The sequence below is a fragment of the Canis lupus genome, chromosome 15 (genome assembly GCF_011100685.1).
Source record: "Canis lupus familiaris isolate Mischka breed German Shepherd chromosome 15, alternate assembly UU_Cfam_GSD_1.0, whole genome shotgun sequence".
Taxonomy (NCBI): domain Eukaryota; kingdom Metazoa; phylum Chordata; class Mammalia; order Carnivora; family Canidae; genus Canis; species Canis lupus.
In genome coordinates, this window is record NC_049236.1 from 44,021,829 (window position 1) to 44,045,198 (window position 23,370).

General features: G+C 35.7%; 1 protein-coding gene across 7 annotated transcripts in view; it reads right to left on the minus strand.

The window, feature by feature from the left end:
• The window catches only part of ANAPC10 (anaphase promoting complex subunit 10), an 88,035-nt gene that overhangs the window by 35,048 nt on the left and 29,617 nt on the right, over window positions 1-23,370 (minus strand). For all 7 annotated transcript variants that reach the window (XM_038558896.1, XM_038558898.1, XM_038558897.1 and 4 more), the window contains exon 4: window positions 15,163-15,283. In XM_038558896.1, the coding sequence (XP_038414824.1) occupies window positions 15,163-15,283 (121 nt within the window). The remainder of the gene's footprint in view (window positions 1-15,162; window positions 15,284-23,370) is intronic.

Below are 23,370 nucleotides of genomic sequence, written 5' to 3' on the forward strand. Positions count from 1 at the left end.
ATTGGTACAGCCACTCTGGAAAACAGTATGGAGGTTCCTCAAAAAGTTAAAAATATGGGATGAGCACCAGGTGTTGTATGGAAGTGCTGAATCACTAAAATGTACTCCTGAAACTAATATCACACAGTATGTTAACTAACTGAAATTTATATAAAAACAAAAAAAAATGAAAAACGGTATTATTTGACAGAAGGAAAAAAAAGGTTAAAAATAGAACTACCCTATGATCCAGCAATCACACTATTAGACATTTCTCCAAGGAATACAAAAATACTAATTCAAAGGTATACATGCACTCTGATATTTTATAGCAGCATTATCTACAAAGGCCAAATTATGGAAACAAGCCCAAGTGTCCACCGACTGATGAATGGATAAAAACAATGTGGTATATAGAATATACCACACACACAATAGAATATTAGCCATAAAAAAGAATGAAATTTTGCTATTTGTAATTACCATGGATGAAGCTAGACAGTATTATGCTAAATGAAATCAGTCTATCAGAAAAAGACAAATACCATGATTTCACTCATACGTGTAATTTAAGAAACAAAACAAATGAGCAAAAGGAAAAAACAAAAAGAAAGAGGGGCAAAGAAACAGACTCTTAACTATAGAAAACAGAGGAGGGAGGATGGGGGCATGGGCTAAATAGGTGATGGGGACTAAGGAAGGCACTTGTTGTGATGAGCACCAGGTACTGTATGAAGTATGGTATCACTACATTGTATACCTGAAACTAATATAATGCTATATGTTAATTGGAATGCATTTTTAAAAAAGATTTTATTTATTTATTTGAGAGAGAGAGACAGAGATAGCAACAGAGAGCACAGGCAGGGAGGAGAGGGAGAAGCAAGCTCCCCGTTGAGCTGGGAGCCCAACATGGAACTCCATCCCAGGATCCTGGGATCACGACCTGGGTCAAAGGCAGAAAAGATGCTTAACTGACTGAGCCATCCAGGCACCCCTAACTGGAATTTAAATGAAAACTAAAAAGAAAAAGAACTATTCCATGAAATTACTAAACAAATGGCAGAAGATAAGATTAGTGCACAAAAATATATACACAATTATTAAGTATGTCACAAATTCGGCTCCACAGTTCCTGGCAAAGCAAAGTGAGTACCATTATTGGTTCTAACATAGTACAGAGGTTCTTCTACTTATAAACAGATTTGTTTCCAAAGAGCTATCATTAAGTCCATTTAATCACGTGCAAATTTTTAACTACAGAAGCAACTGCTAATACCATCTATTAGTGACTAACAGAGTTGCCATACTTCTGCCCCCAACCACTGCTCCTTCACAGCAATAGGTTTTTCGTATCTACCAAAGTCCCTAAGCTGAAAGGTCTTGAGCAAAGGAACCTGTGTGTATGTGTGTGTGTGTGTGTGTGTGTGTGTGTGTGTGTGTGTGTTTATTAAAATACAAACAAAATGCTCTTTCCTGAATTCAGATCTGAATGAAATTTTTCCTCTGGATCTGTACTAAAATGCCACTTTGTGATATAGTGGACTACATCCTCAACAATATTCCTAACAGAATTACAATAATAAATTTTACAATTTCCTCTGTGTCTCAATGTAGGCCTATGGAATACCACTAGAGAGAACTTCTATAAAAGCAATTTTACAAAATAATTTAGCCAAAATATAATATTTGTAATAGCTAAAGCACATGCATGCCTTCCAAGCAGTTCCCAAATAAATAAAAAAGAGAGAGAAAGGAAAGAAAATAGGAAATTCAACTCCTGGAAGAACAGCCTGAAGATCTAAGAATAAGCTTTTAAGACTACTGGTAATACAGTCACTGCTTACGCAAGTTCTGTGTGTTAACACCTCTTAACTGTAATTCATAAAACATAGGAAAATAGAGCTTTCAAATTAAGTTCTGATGCTTTAGCAATTATATCTGAGTATAATACTTAGTGGATAATGAAAACAGATGCATTATTTTTTAAGAGGGCTGTTCATTTTTCTCATGAATCTCAAAGAAACTGCAATTAGAGGAGTAAGCCAAAGGCCACAGTTATTATTGTATATGGCTTTATAAAAAAAGATACACTATGGGAACAATATATATTGATTGGCTAGATTCACTACAATTAAATAAGAGAAAAAGCAAAAACACACTCTAAACACTCTACTACTAAATAATCAGAGTAACTTTTCCTCAACTTCAGAGGAATTTACTGAATATGAATACTTAGATTAACTTATACAAAACTGAAATTCAGTTAAATTAAAGAATATAAGATTATGTTCACAGGGATTCTTCTTTTAAAATTGAGTAAAAGGGGCACCTGGGTGGCTCAGGTCATGATCCCGGGGTCTGAGGATGGAGTCCCATTTTGGGCTTCCTGCTCAGTGGGGAGCCTGGTCCTTCCTCTCCCTCTGCCTGCCACTCCCCCTGCTTGTACTCTCTCTTACTCTGTCAAATAAATAAATAAAAATCCTTAAAATAAAATAAATTAGGGGATCCCTGGGTAGCTCAGTGGTTTACCACCTGCCTTCAGCCCAGGGCATGATCCTGGAGTCCCAGGATCGAGTCCCACATCAGGCTCCCTACATGGAACCTGCATCTTCCTCTGCCTGTGTCTCTGCCTCTGTGTGTGTGAGTATGTGTGTGTGTGTCTTGTGAAAAAATAAATAAAATCTTAAAAAAAACAAAATAAATAAATTAATTAATTTAATTTAATTATGGTAAAATAACATTAAACATTCTACAGAATTAGAATCTGTATTTTCAAAGTTGCTTTCGAAATAGAGATAAAACAGATATATAATATACTGAAGTTGCATTTTAGTAGCAATTGGCTGTAAGTTTGTTATCATGATTTTATTGATTTCTATTATAAAACTGGAGATGTTTTCCTACAGAAAAAAATACTGGAAAAAAATACTGGGGTACTCATCATTATGAAATCTCATTTGCTTTGCAGCAAGAATGTAATCTTAGTGAAGATATATATATATATTTATATATATATATTTATATTTAAAATACTAAGAAAAAGAATTTTTAGAGCAGTTTGATACACAGTAAAACTGAGAGGAAGGTACAAAGATTTCTCATACATCTCTTGCCTCCCACCACCAAATGCAAAACCTCTTTTATATCAACATTACAGTTCCCTCTTGGTGTTGCACAGTCTGTGGGTTTGGACAAATGTAGAATGACACGTGTCTATGATTATGGTGTCATAAAGAGTATTTTCACTGCCCTAAAAATCCTCTGTGCTCTGCCCTTTCATCCCTTCCACCACTCCAACTTCTAGCAACCCCTAATCTTCCTGTTGTCTCCATAGTTTTGCCTTTTGCAAAATGTCACATAGTTGAAATTATACAAATAATTCCACATAGTTGGAATTATACAAACAGCCTTTTCAGTCAGATTAGTTTCTTTCATTTAGTAAGATACATTGAAGTCTCCTCCTCCATGTCTTTTCATAGCTTGACAGATCATTTCTTTTTTGCACTGAATAAACATTCCCTTCTGGATGTACCACATTTATTAATCTGTTCACTTACTGAAGGACATCCTGGTTGCCTCCAAGTTTTTGCAATAATTAATAAAGCTCTATAACTATCCATGTGCAGGATTTTATGTGGCTATAACTTTTCAACTCCTTTAAGTAAATACCAAAGAGCACTACTGCTAAGTCATATGGTTGGTATGTTGAGTCATGTAAGAAACCACCAAACTCTTCCAAAGTGGCTATACCCTTCTGTATTCTTACCAACAGTGAACGAGAGCCCATGCTCCTTCCCATCCTTGTCAGCACTGGGCACTGTAAAGTGTTCCAGATTTTGGCCATTCTAATAGGTTTGTAGTGGTACCTCATTTTAATTTGCACTTCCCTGAAGACATGATATGAAGCATATTTTCATATGCTTATTTGCCATCTGCAAATCTTCTTTGGGGAAGTAAGTGTACATTAAGGTTTTTGGCTTATTGTTTTTCTTATTGTTGAATTTTAAAAGGATCATGTATATTTTGGATAACAGTCTTTTATCAGACGTGTCTTTTGCAAATATTTTCTCCCAGTCTATAGCTTGTCTTCTCATTCTCTTGATATTATGTATTTTCAGCCTGAGGTACTTGTTGCCATGTGATTTTATTTATTTGGTGGCCAAGAATGGGAACCTATGACCCAATATATAAGTCCCAGAACAAGAACTTAATTTTTTTAAGATAGAGTTCTTTATTTGGAAAGAGAGAGAAAGAGAGCATACACAATAAGGAGGGAAAGAAAGAGGGAGAATCTCAAGCCGACTCCCCAATGAGTGCAGTGCCTCATGACCCCGAGATCATGATCTGAAAAGAAATCAAGAGCCGGACCCCTAACCGAGTCACCCAGGCACCCCCAGAGCAAGAACTTATACTCTTCATTATCAAAAATAAGTAACAAAAAATGTACACAGCTATTTAGTAAACACCACATTAATCTGGAACAAGATAAAAGACTTCAGGCTCAATAAAAATGGAGGTAACATATTATCTGGACAATTTCCCTACTACTGTCTTAAAGTTATGGTACCACTTAGTCTGAAGCTAGATATTTTCTCATCAGTGCTCCTTGAGGATCTCCTCTGTCCGGTGCCTCTGTCCTAGTTAATTAAGCACTAAAGATGAAGACTAACCATGGACCATTCAATTACCTAATTATCATTCTAAGCTAATTACAAAATAGACGATTTGTTCTGAAGATGTTGCTGAAATTGACAAGCTACTGTTTCTGTTTTCTACCATCAAATGTAATTGCAAACACAAGAGGAAAGACTACCCACCCCACCCTCAAACATGCAAACCCTAGTGTGATGATATTTCATAACTCTCTTATGAAGGTAAAATGGCCAGAGAAGAATCAATTGGCTCATATTCCCACAGTTTCCACTTCAATATTCTCACTCTTTTATTCGGAGCCTTGGAGACGTTTTTTCTTCTTTCCTTAGAAATTTTATGCTCCAAAGTACACCATGTAAAGCCCGTTAATCATTAAGCAAAAGCAATCAACAGAAAGAAAAGCAAATATTTGTGAATGCTTATACCAAAAGCATTAGCATTACCGTACCAATCAATCTTCCATAGAATATATCAAGGAAGTAAATAAATTTTAAATACATTTCAAAAATCTATAGTTAATCTACCCCGTTAGTAGCTCATTTCCTCAACTCCACACTTCAGTTTTTTTTTTTTAATTTCAAGAAATATTATGGTAACTTATAAGGTGATTTTAAGGGGAAAAATGGAAGGAATATGTATTGCATGTTGATTCCCAGCTATCCCACTGACTTGCTGTGTAACATTGGGTAGTTCACTCCACCTCTGTCTCTCATTTGTAAAATAATAATGAGACTGCAATTTATTAGAAGTTGATCACTGGTGATCCCTTAGCCGCATCCAGCCTGAGGACATACCTTGTTTGCCCAGTGTATTTTAAGAATTGGGAAATTTCACACTAAAATCAAGATTTCCATTCTCCGGTTAAAAATTTTAACATTGACATCACTGGGCCTACCTTCCCATGTGGTAATAAAAGCTGAAACTGAACAGAAGCTGCCTCCTTTGCACAAAGGCACGGAATCTTCATGTTATATCTCCTGCCTGACTGCTCAGTTTCTAAGTTTTTGATGAAATTGATTACCTCTAAAGTTTCTTTCAGCTCTAACACTCTCAAAACATTTAGAATGAACCACATAGCCAAAGGTCCATGTAACCTAAGTCTCAACTTTACCTGAATGTAGGAGTACTAAGAGCATCTGATCACCACTTGAACTTTGGAGACAGAATGAAATAGTGAGTGGTGAGTGCTTAGCACAGGGACATGCATGTTGAGAGTGCTGAATAAACAGGAGACATGAGAAACACAAGTAACAATGCACTAAGGACTCAAAATACAGTTCTATGATGGTCAATCCAATCTAGATCAAAAGTGACGTGCTGATTCTCCTCTTCCAAACACAGCACTGATACCATCAAAAATCTGCTACTTGCCACTAATTTTTAGAGATCATTCATTCTTCATTCACCATGTATAAAATAAGAGGCTGAGGGAAAAAAAATGAAGGTCCTGAGTGGGCTGACCTCAATTAAAATCTATTTTAAAACTATGATAAAATTTTTCAGCAGGTAGTTTTTCAGCAAAATTTGCTGCAGTTCCTTCTGTTCTAATTAGGGCCATTTTTAGTTGCCAAGCATAAAGAAAGTTGCATTCAAGTACACAGGGCAGCCCAGGTGGCTCAGAGGCTTGGCGCCTGCCTTCAGCCCAGGGTGTGATCCTGGAGACCTGGGATCAAGTCCCACATCGGGCTTCCTGCATGGAGTCTGCTTCTCCCTCTGCCTGTGTCTCTGCCTCTCTTTCTCTCTGTGTCTCTTATGAATAAATAAAATCTTTAAAAAAATTTTTTCCACAGGGAAAGGGAGCTTATCAAAAAGTTTAGATAGCCATGGGAACCCTGGATAAAGTAAATAACCAGGTACCAGAAAGATCAGCAAATGAAAAATATTGGGAGCACCAGCCATTCCTTCAACTCTATTTTTTCTCTCTGTTGACCAATCTGTGTCCTTGCACCTACTCTATTCATTCTACACCAACCTACCTCCTCTCATATCTCATAGTCTATACTCTTCTAACTTTAAAACTTCAGAATGCACAAGGCCCTTCACCTTCCCACCCTCTTCATAGCACTATCTCTCTGTATCAAGTCTTGCTACTAACTTGCCTTTTCCTGTGAGTCATATTGCTGAGAGAGACAAAAAATTAAAAATAGAACCATCTTATCATCCTGAAATCCCACATCTGGGTATACACCCAAAAGATCTGAAAGCAGGGTCTCCAAGAGATATTTATGTTTGCATACTCATGTTCATAGCAGCATTATTCATACCTCCTATGGAAGGTCGATCAACAGGTGGATAGATAAACATAATGTGGAATGTTATTTAGCCGAAGGGAAGGGAAGGGAAGGGAAGGGAAGGGAAGGGAAGGGAAGGGAAGGGAAGGGAAGGGAAGGGAAGGGAAGGGAAGGGAAGGGAAAGGAAGGGAAGGGAAGGGAAGGGAAGATATCCTGTCATATGCTACAACCTGGGTGAACCTTGATGACACTGTGCTAAGTGAAATAAACTAGTCAAAGAAAGACAAATACTATGAGCCCACTTACATGAGGTATCTAAAGCAGCCAAATTCATAGGACCAGAAAGTAGAATGGTAGTTATTAGGGGCTAAGGTAAGGAGGAATTGTTCAACAGATATAGATTTTCAGTTTCGCAAGATGAAAAAATTCTGGATAACTGTTGTTCAACAATGTAAATACACTTAACTATTGAACTATATACTTAAAAATGTCAAGATGGTAAATTTTATATGTTTTTTTATAGCAATTTAAAAACTTTTTTAATTTTTAGAAGGAACCAGACCTGTCCAGAATCTTTTTTTGAAGCAAACTATACAAGCATGGGCAAGCATAGTGACCGACTGCTGGTATACTTATTTGACAACTTTTTATTAAGTCCCTACTATTTCCAACACTGTGCTAAGCTCTCAGCCAGGTGCCTACCCCTCACCTGTTCAGCTGGCCATACTCAGTAGACTTTCCTTACATAAAGGGTGTTGATAATCTATGTCTCTGAAACCGTAGCATCTTTATTTTTGTAAGTAAGGTGCATATTTTTATTGTATTGTATCCTGCCATATAATTAAATAAAGGGTTTTTAATTTTGTTTTCTTTGCCTTTGGCTGTTACTACTGTCACTCTGCCTAAAAGAAACAGTGCAATTCTTCCTTAACTGCTATGAAAGAGCACTTGAGAAAAGCCACTCTGGAGCACAATACTCTTAAAAGAAACCTCATCAACTTCAAAGTTTAAGTATGCATCTGCAGTATAAAACCTTCCAATTCAAAACGTCATGAAACAAAACAAGAATCTCCTTCAGAATCTTCTTATGTGGCTCAAATACTAGAGTAGGAAAAACTGAATTCCTGCTATTAAATGATTTCATTAGTCTCAATCTATAATTGCAGAAACTATTATTCCAAAGAGTGATTAAACTATTTGCAGAAGCTGCCTTAGTACTGAATCGCATTAAATAAATTGCCTGCTAAAACACAGGCTTAGGCAGGAAGCCTTCAGTCCTCATCTAACTAGATACTCCTGACCATTCTCAGTCTGTCTCTCAATTTCCTTCTTGTTGCGGGCAGCTCCTCCAGCTTTTTCGCATTGAATCATCTTTTTGTTCGCAGCCCTTGAATACTGGCATTTCCATAGTTCCAGCCCCGACACTCTTCTTTCCTACTACATGCACTCCCTGAATGAATCAGAACTCACACCTAAGCTTCTATTTATTAACTGATGATTCTCAAAACTACACCTCTAACCTAAACTTCTTTCCTTGGGTTCTAATTCAATTACCCACTAAAAAGCCCTCCGTCTGAAAAAAATACGGAAATTAGTGTCAAAAACTAATCTCATTAGCTTAACCTTTCTCTCCAACCCCAGAGTTCTTTAACTCTGCACTCCATTTCTGATTAATGGCAACAATCAAACAGGCGCCAAATGTGAGATGCTCTCTTCTACCTACTTGAACCCCCACCCATACTTCCAGTATACTCTAACAATCAGTCACAAGCCCTTTTCATTCTACTTCAACAACATCCCTTTCTTTTGAATCCAATTCCCACTGCCTTGGTTAAATCTTCACAATCTTCATACTACATACCCCGTCTTCCTGTTGCTCCAGCCCCAGCATTCCCCAAATTAAACTTTATCAATGTCTCCTGATTTAAAGTCTAAAACTCCCTAGAAGTCTAACATTAAGCACAATCTGATTTTGACCTATGTATCTTCACTGTAACAATTCCCTGAATGAATGTAAACTCCTTACATACAGAGGCCATATTACCATTACCATCACAATAAATGTGTAGAATGCACACATACTTCCTCAGTCTTTCTTGCCACTCCTCCATACCTACCCAACTTCCAGGAAAATTACTTGCAGTTCTGCCATTATGCCATGCTTTACCAGCTTCTATACCTTTCTATACACCGTGCCCCTTCTAAAATGCCTGCACTTGATTCTCACCTGAGGTTTTATATTTATCCTTAAGATTCAGTTGAACCATCATCTCCTTTAGAAAAACTTTCTAAGCCATTGCTCCTAATATTCCACTGTGTTCCCACAGCTCCATGTGTATGTACTAGACGCTATTGTAATCTTTTATTTATTTGCCTGTCTTTTCCACCAAACTATGAAGTGCTTAAGGGCAGAAACAGTGATTATCTTTACTGTATTCCCAGTACCTAATATAAGGCCTGGCACTTAGCAGGCCATAAATAAGCATCTACTAAATAAAGCATGAATCTGTCTTGTAATGGAAATGCTAGATTATACCTCTACAGTCTGTGGTCAAACAACAACAACAAAAAACAAGAGACAAAGAATATTACTCTCTTAAAATATATATAAAGGGGAGCTTGAGTGGCTCAATCAGTTACTTGTCTGACTCTTAGTTTCAGTTCTTGTCATGATCTCAGGGTGGGAAGATGGGAGCCCTGTGTGGGGCCCCAGGCTCAGTGTGATATCAGCTTGAGATTCTCTCTTTCCCGCTCCTTCTCTCCCTCTCCTGCTCTCACACTCATGCTTGCTCTTTATCTATCAAAATAAATAAGATCTTTAAAAATATACATATATTCCACTGTGCAACATTTTAGATTCAAAAGGAAATATACCCCAAATGCATAGTCCTCTCAACTCCATTTTGGAAATAAGTAATGTGTAATCATGAATAACTTTTTTTAATTGCATATATTACTTTTAGAAAGGGATAAGAGAGGATAAAATTTCTGGCCTAAAAATTATATGTATTGCAACAAAATATTCCACACTCATTTCAAAGATGTTCTAGGGTCAGTTATAAAAATTAATTTTAAAAAATATTTTCTTTTGGGGGCATCTGGGTGGCTCAGTCAGTTAAGAGTCTGCCTTCAGCTCAGGTCATGATCCCACCTGGGATGGAAGCCCACATCAGGTTCCCTGCTCGGCAGGGAGTCTGCTTCTCCTTCTAATCCTCTCTACTGCTCCTGTTCTCTCTCTCTCACACTCACTTGCTCTCTCTCAAATTTAAAAAAATTTCTTTTAAACTACCTAAATTCAGCAAAAACCATTTTTTCCAAAGGCTCAATAAATTAAACACTGTCCTATCAAACCAATTTATGTTTATAGGTACCGCCTAAATCATTCTACTTTATATGAAGTTGTTTAAAACAGACTCCTCATTAGAAAGTAAATATAAGTAGATTTTAAGATCAATGGGATAGAGTTAAAGACTTTGTCTGCATCTTCTTACACTACCACACACATTAACAGAACTCAAATTATAATAGTAAATGTTATGCTAATAGAAGAGCTGACTTTTTAACCACTTTTGTCAAAGTACCAAATGTGGACTCCCATAGCCATGCTACTGATTCAAGACATAAGGAAGAGAGCCTAAAGGCTCACCCAGATGGAAGAAAAGAAAAATATCATTACAGCTCTCTTAACATTGATGATTTGTTTCAAGCTTCCTCTTAAAAAAAAAAAATCTTTTGGTAACAGCTTTATTATTTGAAGACAAAAACAAAGCTTAAAATTCACTTAAGTGCTCAATCTTGTGTTCCATTAATATTCTATCCTTTTGCAGTCACAAATTTTAGAAGCAAAATGCTAACAATGAATCAAAGGACAACTTTCACATATGCTGAAAGTATCTGCTTAACCGTCAGTTAACAAGTTGTTTTTTACAGAACTATATAGAAATAATTTTGAGACCTGTCATTCTACATCTAATAAATCACTTTAGTTTCATTTTTAAGTACAAAAATATCTATAATAACTTTTAAAAAGATAAAGAACTAGTTAACAAACTGAAAAGGACTTTAAGTTTCCTTGAATTTTAGCTGGAGATGTTTTCTTCAATGTTAAAATGGTTAATCTAAGATAGACTACTCTTTGATTTCTAAATGACAAAACATTTCCCTCACACATATTTTTCCTTCTGAGGGCAAAGGGAAAAAACAGTATTAAACCAAAACATAATGCTAAAAGGCAATGGATTTAAAAATTTTAAAAGCGTAGCACCTGGCTGACTTAGTTGGTAGACCTCATGACTCTCAATCACACAGCTTTGAGTTCAAGCCTTATATTAGGTATGAAGCCTACTTGAAAAAAAATAAATAACCAACAGGATAGATAAAAAATTTTAAAGCAACTATCTTTATTTGAAAACTTCTCTTGAATAACCCTCCAATGTCATGATAGACATGACTTTCTGCATAAAAGTAACACAGTTTGGGATGAAGTGTTTTAAGAAAATAATGCCATAAAGACTCTGAAATGCTAAATCCTCACTTCTATACAGAAGGAATCTTGTGGAAGCAATAAATGACACACATTTCATGACATGTTCTTAGGCTGTTGGTTCCCAACTTCTGTAGGGCAGACAATCATAAAAACAAAAAAGTAGCATGAGTGGCATAAATGAATTCACGTTATCAAGGAAGTTATTCAAGAGAAGCTTTGGTGTCAAAAACGTTCTATTTGACCAAACCTAGCGTTAGTATCTTGTAATCATTAAGCACAAAGTCTAAACTTCATTCCCACTGTAAGTGCCTCCTCAGGTATAGAGGTTGAAATATGCATTCTGGAAGAGTAAAGGGAAGGCCTGATCTCTCCGTAGAGATTTTTCAACAGAGGTTACAAAGATCAAGATAGAACAGTGTGCTTTATAACTGAAATGAAGGAAAACACAGGATAGAAAAAGAATAATTTTTTGATACGGTAGCCATTAGCTTTTCCTGCCCTGAACTAAATTTTTGTAAAGTTACTACTTCAAATCAATGATAAAATGCCAGAAAGTAGGTTTTTAGAATGTTTCAAGTAAACAAATCCATAATTTCTAGTAAAAAAAGAAAACCCATTAAACACTCTAATACACACTACACCCTCCCGTGGGCAAGCCTCCATGGAAAAATATAAAAAGATTTAGTTGGATTTTCCACTCAGTTAAATCAGTCCTATAACTAATGAAATGATGGCTCTAAAAACCTCATAAAAGTTAACACTACTTTAATCACTTGTCATAGTATCTGAGTTGGAAGAAAGATTTTTTAAAAATAACAATTTAGATCCTATAGAGTAGTAATTTAAGCAAATAAAATCATGATCTGCTTATCTTCCCTTAAAAAACAAAATATCAGATTATTTCCTTATCTTAGAAAAAAAGGTAAACAGAATAAATCACATATAAAGATGTATAATTAAAAGATAAAGTATACTTTATATCATGAGCTGCAAAGGTGGGATTAATATCTTAAAGCAAAATCCAAAAATTATGGTTCCTTAGTGAGAACTGTGGCAGAAAAGCAGTATGTTCATTAAGTTTTTCAGGAAAACAACTTACATTATCACCTGGTAATGTTTAGTATTACTGGTCTCATGAGGTTATGTGGTCACTACACAGAAATATAAACATACTTGGAATAAAATTAAGAGACTACCTAAAAGAGCCCTTATTCTATGTGGCTAATGTTTCAGTACTTAAGTGATATAACAGAAGCAAAAACCAGATTAAAGTATTCTGCAATGGTCCAAATACCATTTCAAGTTTGTCCAATTTACAACAGAATACAAAGTATATATTTAATACATAAGCCTAGAAATCATGTATGAAGATGTAAATTTCCCCAAATGCATCAAAGATATTTGAATATATATACTCTGAGAAAAACGAGTTACAACTAAGACTACTTAAAGTCTTATTAACTAGACTATGAGACCAGCAATTAAAGGACAATGGTGACATCTAGTGGACGTTTCAAATATATGCCACACATCTTGGATCAAGATCTGATTTTCAGTGTGTCACGTAATTCATAATCCCTGAGAGATTAAAGGACAAACCTTTAATTGTAAACTAAAACAAGCCAGCTCTGCTCCCAAAAGGCTGCTCAATATGAGTAACCCAATCTTGTGTAAATACAAAATGTTTAACAAAGTAAAGAAGTAGCATCTCAAGTCTTTAAAGCACTAAATACTGATTAAATGTATCAGATACATGACTAAAAGAAGGGCTGGCAAAAGGTTCAATATAATTATGGTAATAAAAATAATCTAAAATGTTATGAATGAAAAAAGTACTGGAGTAAATGAGGAAACTTACAAAGAAAATGAAGAACTGATCAATTTGTGAATTTATTCAAGCCTGGAAAGTACATATTAACCAGTATGGTCAGGCAAAATAAGTATTTTTAAACTAAAAGAAGAGTATCTTACTTAGGACTATTTTTCAAAAACAAATTAGTATTCAAGAAAATTTTAAAAAAAGAAAAAAAATTTATAGGATCATTCTTTAAAAGTAAAGGGAGATAACTTTATCTTCCTTTAGGAATAAGACCAGGAAAAAAAAAAAAAAAAAAAAAAGGAATAAGACCAGGGGGCAGTGGTTTAGCGCCACCTTCAGCCTCGGGTATGATCCTAGGATTGACCTAGGATTGAGTCCCATGTCAGGCTAAGCCTGCTTCCCCCTCTGCCTGTGTCTCTGCCTCTCTCTCTCTGTGTCTGTCATGAATAAATAAATAAAATCTTAAAAAAAAAGAAAAAAGAAAAAGGAATAAGACCAGGTGATCATCTCAAAAAGTGACAAACTTATCTCAAAGAAGGACAAAGAAACAAAAAACCAACATGCCTGTGTGTGACAATGTCCTTACTTATTTGTCAGTATATAAATAAATTTCACAAGGAACCAACACTGCATTAAATAAGTAAATAATGAAAGAATATGTGATTCTTTTTTTTTTAAGATCTTATTTATTCATGAGAGACACACAGAGAGAAATAGAGACATAGGCAGAGAAAGGTACTTGATAGGTACTCGATCCCAAGACCCCAGGATCACACCCTGAGCCAAAGGCAGATGCTCAATCACTGAGCCACCCAGATGCCCCAAGAATATATGATTCTTATTAAGTATTTTAACTAACTCAGGGAAGAAATATAAATGTAGAGACAAGGTCTTATAAACACTAAGTCAAATTAGTCCAGGCCACAAATTGGCTGGTCTTTCAAAAATCACAGGTGCTTCCCAGATCTCACAGAATCACCGAATTTAAAAGATTTTTAATGATTATTTGAGCTCAGTGACTTTCTGACAAGGGCCAGAACTTAACAAGTACAAAGTTGAAACTCATTGAAGGTATCTCTGAAATGTAAATATTGTGGGACTAATAGCATTCAGGTCACAATAGCATTATCCTAATAGCTTCAAAAAGTTATATAGCAGATAAATAAGTTGGGGTATTCAAACAATGGAGTACAACTCCGGAATATAAAAGAATGAAGCACTCTTACATGCAACAACAGGGATGGACTATCAAAAAATTAGGCTGAGCGAAAGAAGCCTTACAAAAAGTTATATCATCTGTGATTCCATCTACACAACATGCTAGAAGAGGCAAAACTGATATAGAATGAATGAACAAGCAAACAAAAAAAATTAGAACAACACTTACCTCTGAGAGTAGGATAGAGATGGAGATTGATGGGGAAGGGATATGAGGAAATTTTATGGGGTAATGAAAATGTTCTATAACTCAACAGGAGTCGGGATTACACATATGTTTGCTTTTGTCAAAACCAAATAATACACTTAAGATTTGTGTAAACTGTATATAATTGTACTTTAAAAAATGAACCTCAAGCAAATATTCGTAATTCCAGTTATCACAGAACATGCTGAAGTATCTGAGGTGCTAAGTACAAATATCTGCAACTTATACTGAAATGTATATAAAAATGAGATGAACTGATGGACAGATTATAATAAAGTAAATATAGCAAAATAATAATTATAGAATCTACAAAGTTAGTACACTGCAGTTCACTATACAATTCAGCTTTTCTGTATGTCTGAAAATCTCCATAATAAAAAACTGGAAAAAAAGTGAGATGACAATCAGAATTCAAAAAAAATTTCAAATATAAAAACTTAAAATGTTTTCTTAAATATTAGTAATTTTCCTCATATATTAACATTTTAATCTAATGTCAAATATAACTATTTTCTAAAAACAAGAGTTACAGGATGACATATTTTTTAAAATGTGAATGACATACCCGAATTTCTTGAAGATTGTGAAAATTATTTCCTACTCTGACCGATATCTTGCTTGGAGTATAGCTTTCATCAGATTTGTAGTCTGCATAAATACATAATGTCTTCACTGTTGTTTTTCTTCTAAAAACAATAAAATAAAAATATGCTCTTTATCATGCGGAAAGATCGTATCTAAAACAACTTCTGATCATAGTTTGCTAAAATGAGTACTTCAATCAATCATTTATAATTCCTTTCATTTTAGCAATAAAAATAAATAATAAATATACAGATATACATTTATATGGGCATCTCTTATCTAGAAGATGGTCAAGGGATGCCTGGGTGGCTCAGTGAGTTAAGTGTCTGCCTTTGACTCACGTCATGATCCCAGGGTTCTGGGATCCAGCCCTCAGTTGGGCTCCCTGCTCAGCTCTGCCCTCTTCTCCCACTACTTGCACGTGCTCTTTCTCTCTCTCAAATAAATAAAATCTTTCAACAACAACAACAACAAAAAGAACATGGCCAAGAACCAGATGTTAGCAAATTAAAAAGTTAAACCAAAAGAGGAACTTTAAAGTGCAAATAAGCATTAAGAATTTCAGTCCTCTTCATTTGTATTTTAGACAAATAAATTATTCTAACAAGCTTGGTTTTATCAGTAAATTACATAATTTCCTATGCCAATACTTGAAAATAACTACCACAGTAAGAAATTAAGTCCAGCAAAAATAAAATCATTTGTAATATAATTTTATAATATATAAACATATTATAGTATATGTTTTACAACAGCATAATTTCAAAATATAATGTCTTACTGCAAGAAATAAAATTCTGCCGTCTTTAAAACATACATATCTTAGGAAGATAAGCAAAGACTAATATAACACAAAATTAATCTCAGAAAAAATGCAAGTGGCCAAAAAACATGAAAATGTTTAATCTCTAGAAATCAAAGAAAGGGAAATTAAAATACAGATATTAGTTTTATCACACTGAAAAATATTAAAAAGAATAATACTCAAATTTGATTAGAAAAAGGTACTTTCATAACCAGTTAGTTATGGTACACAGCCTTTGACTCATGAATTCAACTTCTAAGAATGCATTAAAAAGCAAAGATAGGGATCCCTGGGTGGCGCAGCGGTTTAGCGCCTGCCTTTGGCCCAGGGCGCGATCCTGGAGACCTGGGATCAAATCCCACGTCGGGCTCCCGGTGCATGGAGCCTGCTTCTCCCTCTGCCTGTGTCTCTGCCTCTCTCTCTCTCTCTCTTTCTCTGTGACTATCATAAATAAATACAAAAATTAAAAAAAAAAAAAAAGCAAAGATAACACAACTACTCAAAAATGGATGCAGAAAAATGTTTACCATCCTGGGGTTAAATTACTAAAAAATCATAAACAACCTAAATATCCATCTCAATAGGAAATTAGTTAAATAAATTATATTCAGTCTATAAAATTGTATAAGTTATACATATATAGGCTAGAGGAAAAAGCAGATTACAAGACAATATATACAGAAGGACTGCATTTTGGGGAAAACAAAAAAAATTTCAAGGCGTATAATAAACCTATCTATAAGTATACATGTTCTATATAAATACATATATACATACTACACATACATAGATGTACATAGAATCATATAAAAAATAATAAAAGTGACTAGTTTGGTAGAGTAGAACTATGGAAGAGCTTTCTTCTTTATGATTCATGCATTTTCTGATTAATTTTTTTTGCATTGAGTATATGCTACTTGGGTCATTAGGAAAAAGAAAAACACTAGATAATTTAAACATCAACCAAAAAAACCATTAAGAAGTCTATTTAAACGAGCTTTAAAAGTTAAGTTCTGGTATAAACTGGCACTAACTTAACAACAATGAGTTCCTTGAACAGAAGTAGTCTGTGTCAAAAGTCAACCTATAAAAACAGCAGGGGATCTGTAGCTCTTAGTGAGGGGACCAAACTTCTATAGCCCAAGCTATTCATCAGAAAGGAATGGGGAAAGTTAAGGACTTTTCCTTAAATAATAAAGACAGATCGAGATGTAAAACACTTAAATACCCAGGAACTGCTGACAGGATAAATACCATTTCCAGGTTTTCAGAAGAGGCCAGAGGTATCAAACTGACATCTTTCTCTTTCTGGTGGGCCAGGAAGGAGACATAAGAGGAAGTAAGGGAAGCTGGGGAAATTTTGAAGGGCATACAGAAGATCTTTTCCCTGATGAGCCAGAGGCAGGGAGTGAAAGGTCTTTCTTATTCTGGAGAGATCAAAGATCATGAAGACTCTTGAGGACTTTTGCTTTCCTTTTTAACAAAAACAGATCTAAAGGATCAAGCTGTTTGCTCAGAATATTTTATCTCCAAGTTATGAAATTCACGATCATTTAGTCACTGGAACCCGCAAGATCATCAGGGTAAGATTAGAAAGGCAAAGAAGGGTAACAACAATAATGACTATAAAAACAACAGCAACAGCTAGAAAATAGCAAGTGGATACTGTGGCCCAGAAGTAAGGCTTTATATGCATTATTTCATTCATTCCTCAACCTTGGATATAGAAACTATTATCACCTTCGTTTCACTGATTTAAAATAAGAAAAAACATTACTTTAATAATAACTGGCTAGTAGGTGGGCACAGTTGGGAGTTCAAACATGTGTCCGTCTGTCTGCCTCACATGGTCTTACCTTTCCTGTTAATTAATTGTACTTAACTTATTCAACAGTCATTGATACTAGTTTACAGTAATATGTAGGTATCTGTAGTTCATTAAATTTTATCTGCCATAAGTTCTTAAGATCCATGTATTCCCAGAAATCATAGGTATAATGTTTGCTATATACATAATTTCATTACATTTGCAAAGGAAACTACAACGCCACCACAAGTTTAAAAACTGTTACTCTAGGGCAGCCTAGGTGGCTCAGCGGTTTAACGCCACCTTCAGCCCAGGGCCTGATCCTGGAGATCAAGTCCCACGTCGGGCTCTCTGCATGGAGCCTGCTTCTCTCTCTCTCTCTCTCTTTCTCTCTCGTATTAATAAATAAATAAAATCTTTAAAAAAATAAAAAAAATAAAAACTGTTACTCTAGAAGGTATCCATAAAACCTTTTAAAATTATTTATCAATTTTATCTCATGGTGCAGCAAAAAAAAAATATAGCACAGAAACCATGCTATATGTCAAATAGCAATGCATGTGGGAAGATTAAATACATAGATTCTAAGACATCATGGTGGCTATTCAAATTACTCAAAACATCATTATAATAATAATCACCATATACTGAATGCTTATTCAGTGCCAAGCATCATGCTAAACTCTTAGGATAAAGTACTGTCGGAAGGGAAAAGGGAAAAGGGAAAAGAGTAACCCTTCCCCATTTCTGAGGACATAAGTAAGTAACATTTCTATTCCTCACCCACCCTTCCCTTTCTTCTGAGAAAGAGCTGCTGGCAGGATACATACATTGACTTTGTTCCTTCATGCCATAAATTTAATAGGGGCAGGCTCTACCTGGCCTGGCACTTTTATGACTGGAAGAGCATGTCTGTTTAATTCTAGGGTTTAATATTAAGAAACACATGTAACTGCAGATGTAAGCCCCTTTCTCAAGCATCAGCTTTGTCAGTTTTACAAGGGTGATATTTTGGTCTCCATTTGCGGACTCCTGGATAAATTTCTCAACTCACTGGGAACCCATGAAATTGTAAGAGAAGACATTAGTAACAGATGCTCCTGGATGCCAACCTAACAGCCCCTTTTCCCTTTCTTCTTCATATCATCCTGCTAAAAGACTATATTCCCCAGCTTCCCTTAAATCTATAAATGACCATATGGCTAAATTATGGCCAGTGAGATTTGAATCAAATGACTATATTTTAAAAAGTTTCCTTAAAGGAAGACATACCCTCTTACCTTCCCCACCTACTCCTTCCTGTTGCTTAGGATATGGACATGATGGGTAGAATTCCAATAGGCACCTTGAATCATGAGGTGACCCTCAGGATAGAGCTCTTGAGCTAAGAATGCTAGAATCGAAAGAGAAGGTATCTGAGTCCACAATACACTGTGTGGCTGCCATACCACTCTTGAATTGCCAGGTTCCTCTTATATGAAGAGAAAGAGAACATAAATCTCTACTTTGTTTAAAGCATTGTTATTAGAAGCTCTATTACAAAAAAAAAAAAAAAATAGGCAGCAGCTCTGTTAGCAGAAGGTCTCATTCCTATTTAATCATGTCCCCCATTATAGATAAGGAAATGGAGGCTCAGATGCAGGGTAAGCAAAAAGTCTGATTTACAGATCTAGTAAAGCTCAGAGCCAGAATTTGAATCCAGGTCTGTAGGACTACAATATATAAGAGAAGGTACTAACTCCTGAGGCATAAGACTTAACACTAACGAAATAGTTACAATATTCTATTTATCATTTCATGTTAACATTCTAGATACATTATTACTAAGAGACTGAGACATAAAGAGTCCACAAACTTGCCTAAAACAAAAGGCAAACAAATGGTTTACATTTAGAATAAGTGACTACATTCTTCTTTGTTCCTCATACAATGGTGGAAAATGTCCCTTCGAAGGGAGAAGAAATGGGTAGGAAATATCAGAAAGGGAGACAGAACATGAAGACTCCTAACTCTGGGAAACGAACTAGGGGTGGTGGAAGGGGAGGAGGGCGGCGGGTGGAGGTGAATGGGTGACGGGCACTGAGGGGGGCACTTGACAGGATGAGCACTGGGTGTTATTCTGTATGTTGGCAAACTGAACACCAATAAAAAATAAATTTATTATTAAAAAAAAAAAAGAAAATGTCTCTTCATGTAAAAGTTAATTTTCATCAATACGAACAGAATGCTAAAATGCAAGTTTTCACTAAAGGGTAAGACAACAAATACCATGTTTTAATAGGATATATAAAACCTCAGTGTAATTTTGTCAGCAGTAATGGTTAAAAACAAAACAAAACAAAAAACACCAGTCAGGGATGTCTGCACATGAAGAAGTAACTGCCATAGGACTTGACCCCCACACCATAAACAACTAAATGCCAGACAAACACATATGAAACAACTATCTGCAGACACTGAACAGAAGACAGCACTAAGAATTCTGAGAGACTGGATATAAATGAGGTGAACTCTATGAACAACTGGGCTTGCTAACTGAAAGGCAATTTCCAGACTGCAATGCAGGGTGGGCACAGCCTAACAGAATCTTTCAGGCTCACTAAGCTGAGGAAGGAGTGATCCTGTGGAAAAACTCCAGAAGTCTGCATGCAGTGTCCTGCACATGCACAGGATGAAACTCTACAAAGACAAGCAAAGAACAGCATTTGCTGGGCAAGGAACAATTACTGGGAAAAAGTAAGCTAAATAATTCCCAGAGGTCACAAAGTGTAGGGAAATCACTGGAGTTCCCAAGAACCAAAGTGGGGAGAGTACAAACACCTCTTCAGATATTTAGTATATTCAGTTGAGATCCCAGAAGGGTCAAGCCTTAGTATACTTGAGGCTAATCTTGCCCAAGAAAAGTGATCTTAAAGTGTGGTGTAGGGACTTGTGGAGGACTTCAAGACCCTTTTGGGGGATTGACAAGGTCACAACTATATTCCTAATAATACCAAGATGTTACTTGCCTTTTTCAGAAGCACTCTCTTATGAGTACACAGTGGAGTGTTCCAAATACTATCTGGCATGGGATGTTGCAAAAGATTTAATGAAGAGGCACATATGAGATTCCAGCTGTTCTCTCTTAAGCCAGTCATAAAAGACATTCACACCCAAAAAGTAAATCAATAATTTTATTTTCACTATTTTTTTTGGAGGAGACAGTTATTTTTCATTTCAAAAAGTGTTATTTAAGCAAACATATAATAGGTTAATCATTATTTAATTTTAGATGAACAAATATTCTAAAATTCTTCAGCCATAATTTCTAACATGGTAAATACTGACAGATAAAAAAATAAATAAAATAAAAGATCTTTGGAGACCTAGATAAAAGTTTGTGGTACTAAAACCAAAAAAAAAAAAAAAAAATAGGCATGCCTGGGTGGCTCCGGGGTTCAGCATCTGCCTTCAGCTCAGGATATGATCTCGGAGTTCCAGGATCGAGTCCCACATCGGGCTCCTGCATGGAGCCTGCTTCTCCTCTCTCTGCCTATGTCTTTGACTCTCTCTGTCTCTCATGAATAAATAAATAAAATCTTTAAAAACTAAAATAAAATGGGGATCCCTGGGTGGCTCAGCGATTTAGCACCAGCCTTCAGCGCAGGGTGTGATCCTGGAGTCCTGGGATGAGTCCCACATCGGGCTCCCTGCATGGAGCCTACTTCTCCCTCTGCCTATGTCTCTGCTTCTCTCTCTCTGTCTCTGTGTCTCTCATGAATAAATAATATATATATATATATATATATATATATATATATATATTTAAAAATAAAATAAAATGAAACAAAATACTAAATCCAGCATCCAATCAAAAATTACTACAAGAATCAGAAAAAGGTGACCAGCAATAAGGGAAAAAAAATGGTCAATAAAGATACGGAAAAGACAGAGATGACAGATTTAAAAAAACAAGGAATTAAAAGAGAAAATATAAATATCTACCTACAGGCCCAGCAAACCATCTGAAACTTTGTGGCTTAAAAAATAATCATTTTTTTGTTTATGAATCTGGAATTTGGGCAGGACTCAGAAGGGAAGTTCTACACAGCTCAGGTGTGGCAGCCTGACTTGAGATCTAAAGGCTCTGCTTCCAAGACAGCTCACTAATATGACTGAAAAGCTGGTGCTAGTTATTGGCTGGGAGCTTATTAGTTAAGGCTTTGGCCTTTGGTCCATTTCTTCATGGGCTTCTCTTTTTGATGTGGGTTTTCTCACAGCATGATAGATGAGCATCAGGAAGAGAATCACATAAAAGAGAAAAAAGGTAGAGGTTATATACTTTTTATGACCCAGGCTTAGAAATAACTGTCATCCATATTCTCAGGCAACAAACCCACAAGGGCCTGACCAATTGCAACTGAGGAGACATAAATGCCATCTCTTTAATAGGCAGTTGCAAAGCTGTAGAAGGACATGTGCAATAGAAAATAATGTCATGGGATGCCTAGGTTGGTTAGGTGTCTGCCTTCAGCTCAGGTCATAGTCCTGGGATCAAGCCCTGCATTGGGTGCCCTGGTGAGTGAGGAATCTGCTTCTCCCTCTTTCTCTCTGCCCCTTCCCCCTTACTCATGCTTTTTCTCATGCTTTTTCTCATGCTCTCTCTGGTGCTCTCTCTCATACGTACACACATGCACTACCTCTCTCTCTCAAAATCTTAAAAAAAAAGAATGTTGTGAGCATACTGGAAAATACAATGTGTCATAAAGATACTCAGAAGAAAACATGAGCACAATGTGGAAAGATAAAAAGCATTTCTAAAAATGGAATTTGTAGACATGAAGAAATCTGAAATAAATTCACTGGAGAGGATTAACAGCAGTTTAAATATTGCAGAGGACTATGAATGTAATGATATATAATTATAGAAACTCAAAAATTAATCATACAAACAAAAAGCTCTCATCCCCCATTAAAATAAATAGCATATGGGTGATCTATGAGAGAGTATAAAGTAGACTAACATGTAATTGGAGTCCCAGGAAAAAAGCAAGTAGAAAGCATTTGAAAGAATTATAGCCAAAATTTTTCCAAATTCAATGAAAAGTACCCAAAGATTCATGAAGGTCAATGATAAACACAAAGAAATCCACATCAGGAAAGTCATAATTACATTGCTTTAAAAAAAATAGCAATAAAGAAAAAAATCTTAAAAATAGGAGTGGGGGTGATGAGGAGACACATTAAATACAGAGAAATAAACGTAAGAAAGACAAGAAACTTCATGTCAGAATCACTGATGGAACAGCATCTTTCAAGTGTAAAGAAAAGAAAAAAAAAAAAAAAACTAGAATTCAGAACCCAGTGAATTATATTGTAAAAATAAAGACAAAACAGGAGCGTGTGAGTAGGTCAATCGATTAAGCATCCCACTCTTGATTTTAGCTCAGGTCATGATCTACGGGTTGTAGGACCAAGCCCCGTGTCCAGTTCCCCAGTTAGTAGGAAGTCTGCTAGAGAGTCTCTCTCTCACTCTTCCTCTGCCCCTCCCCCTACCCTCTCTAAAAATAAAATCTTTAAAAAACTAAATAAAAGAC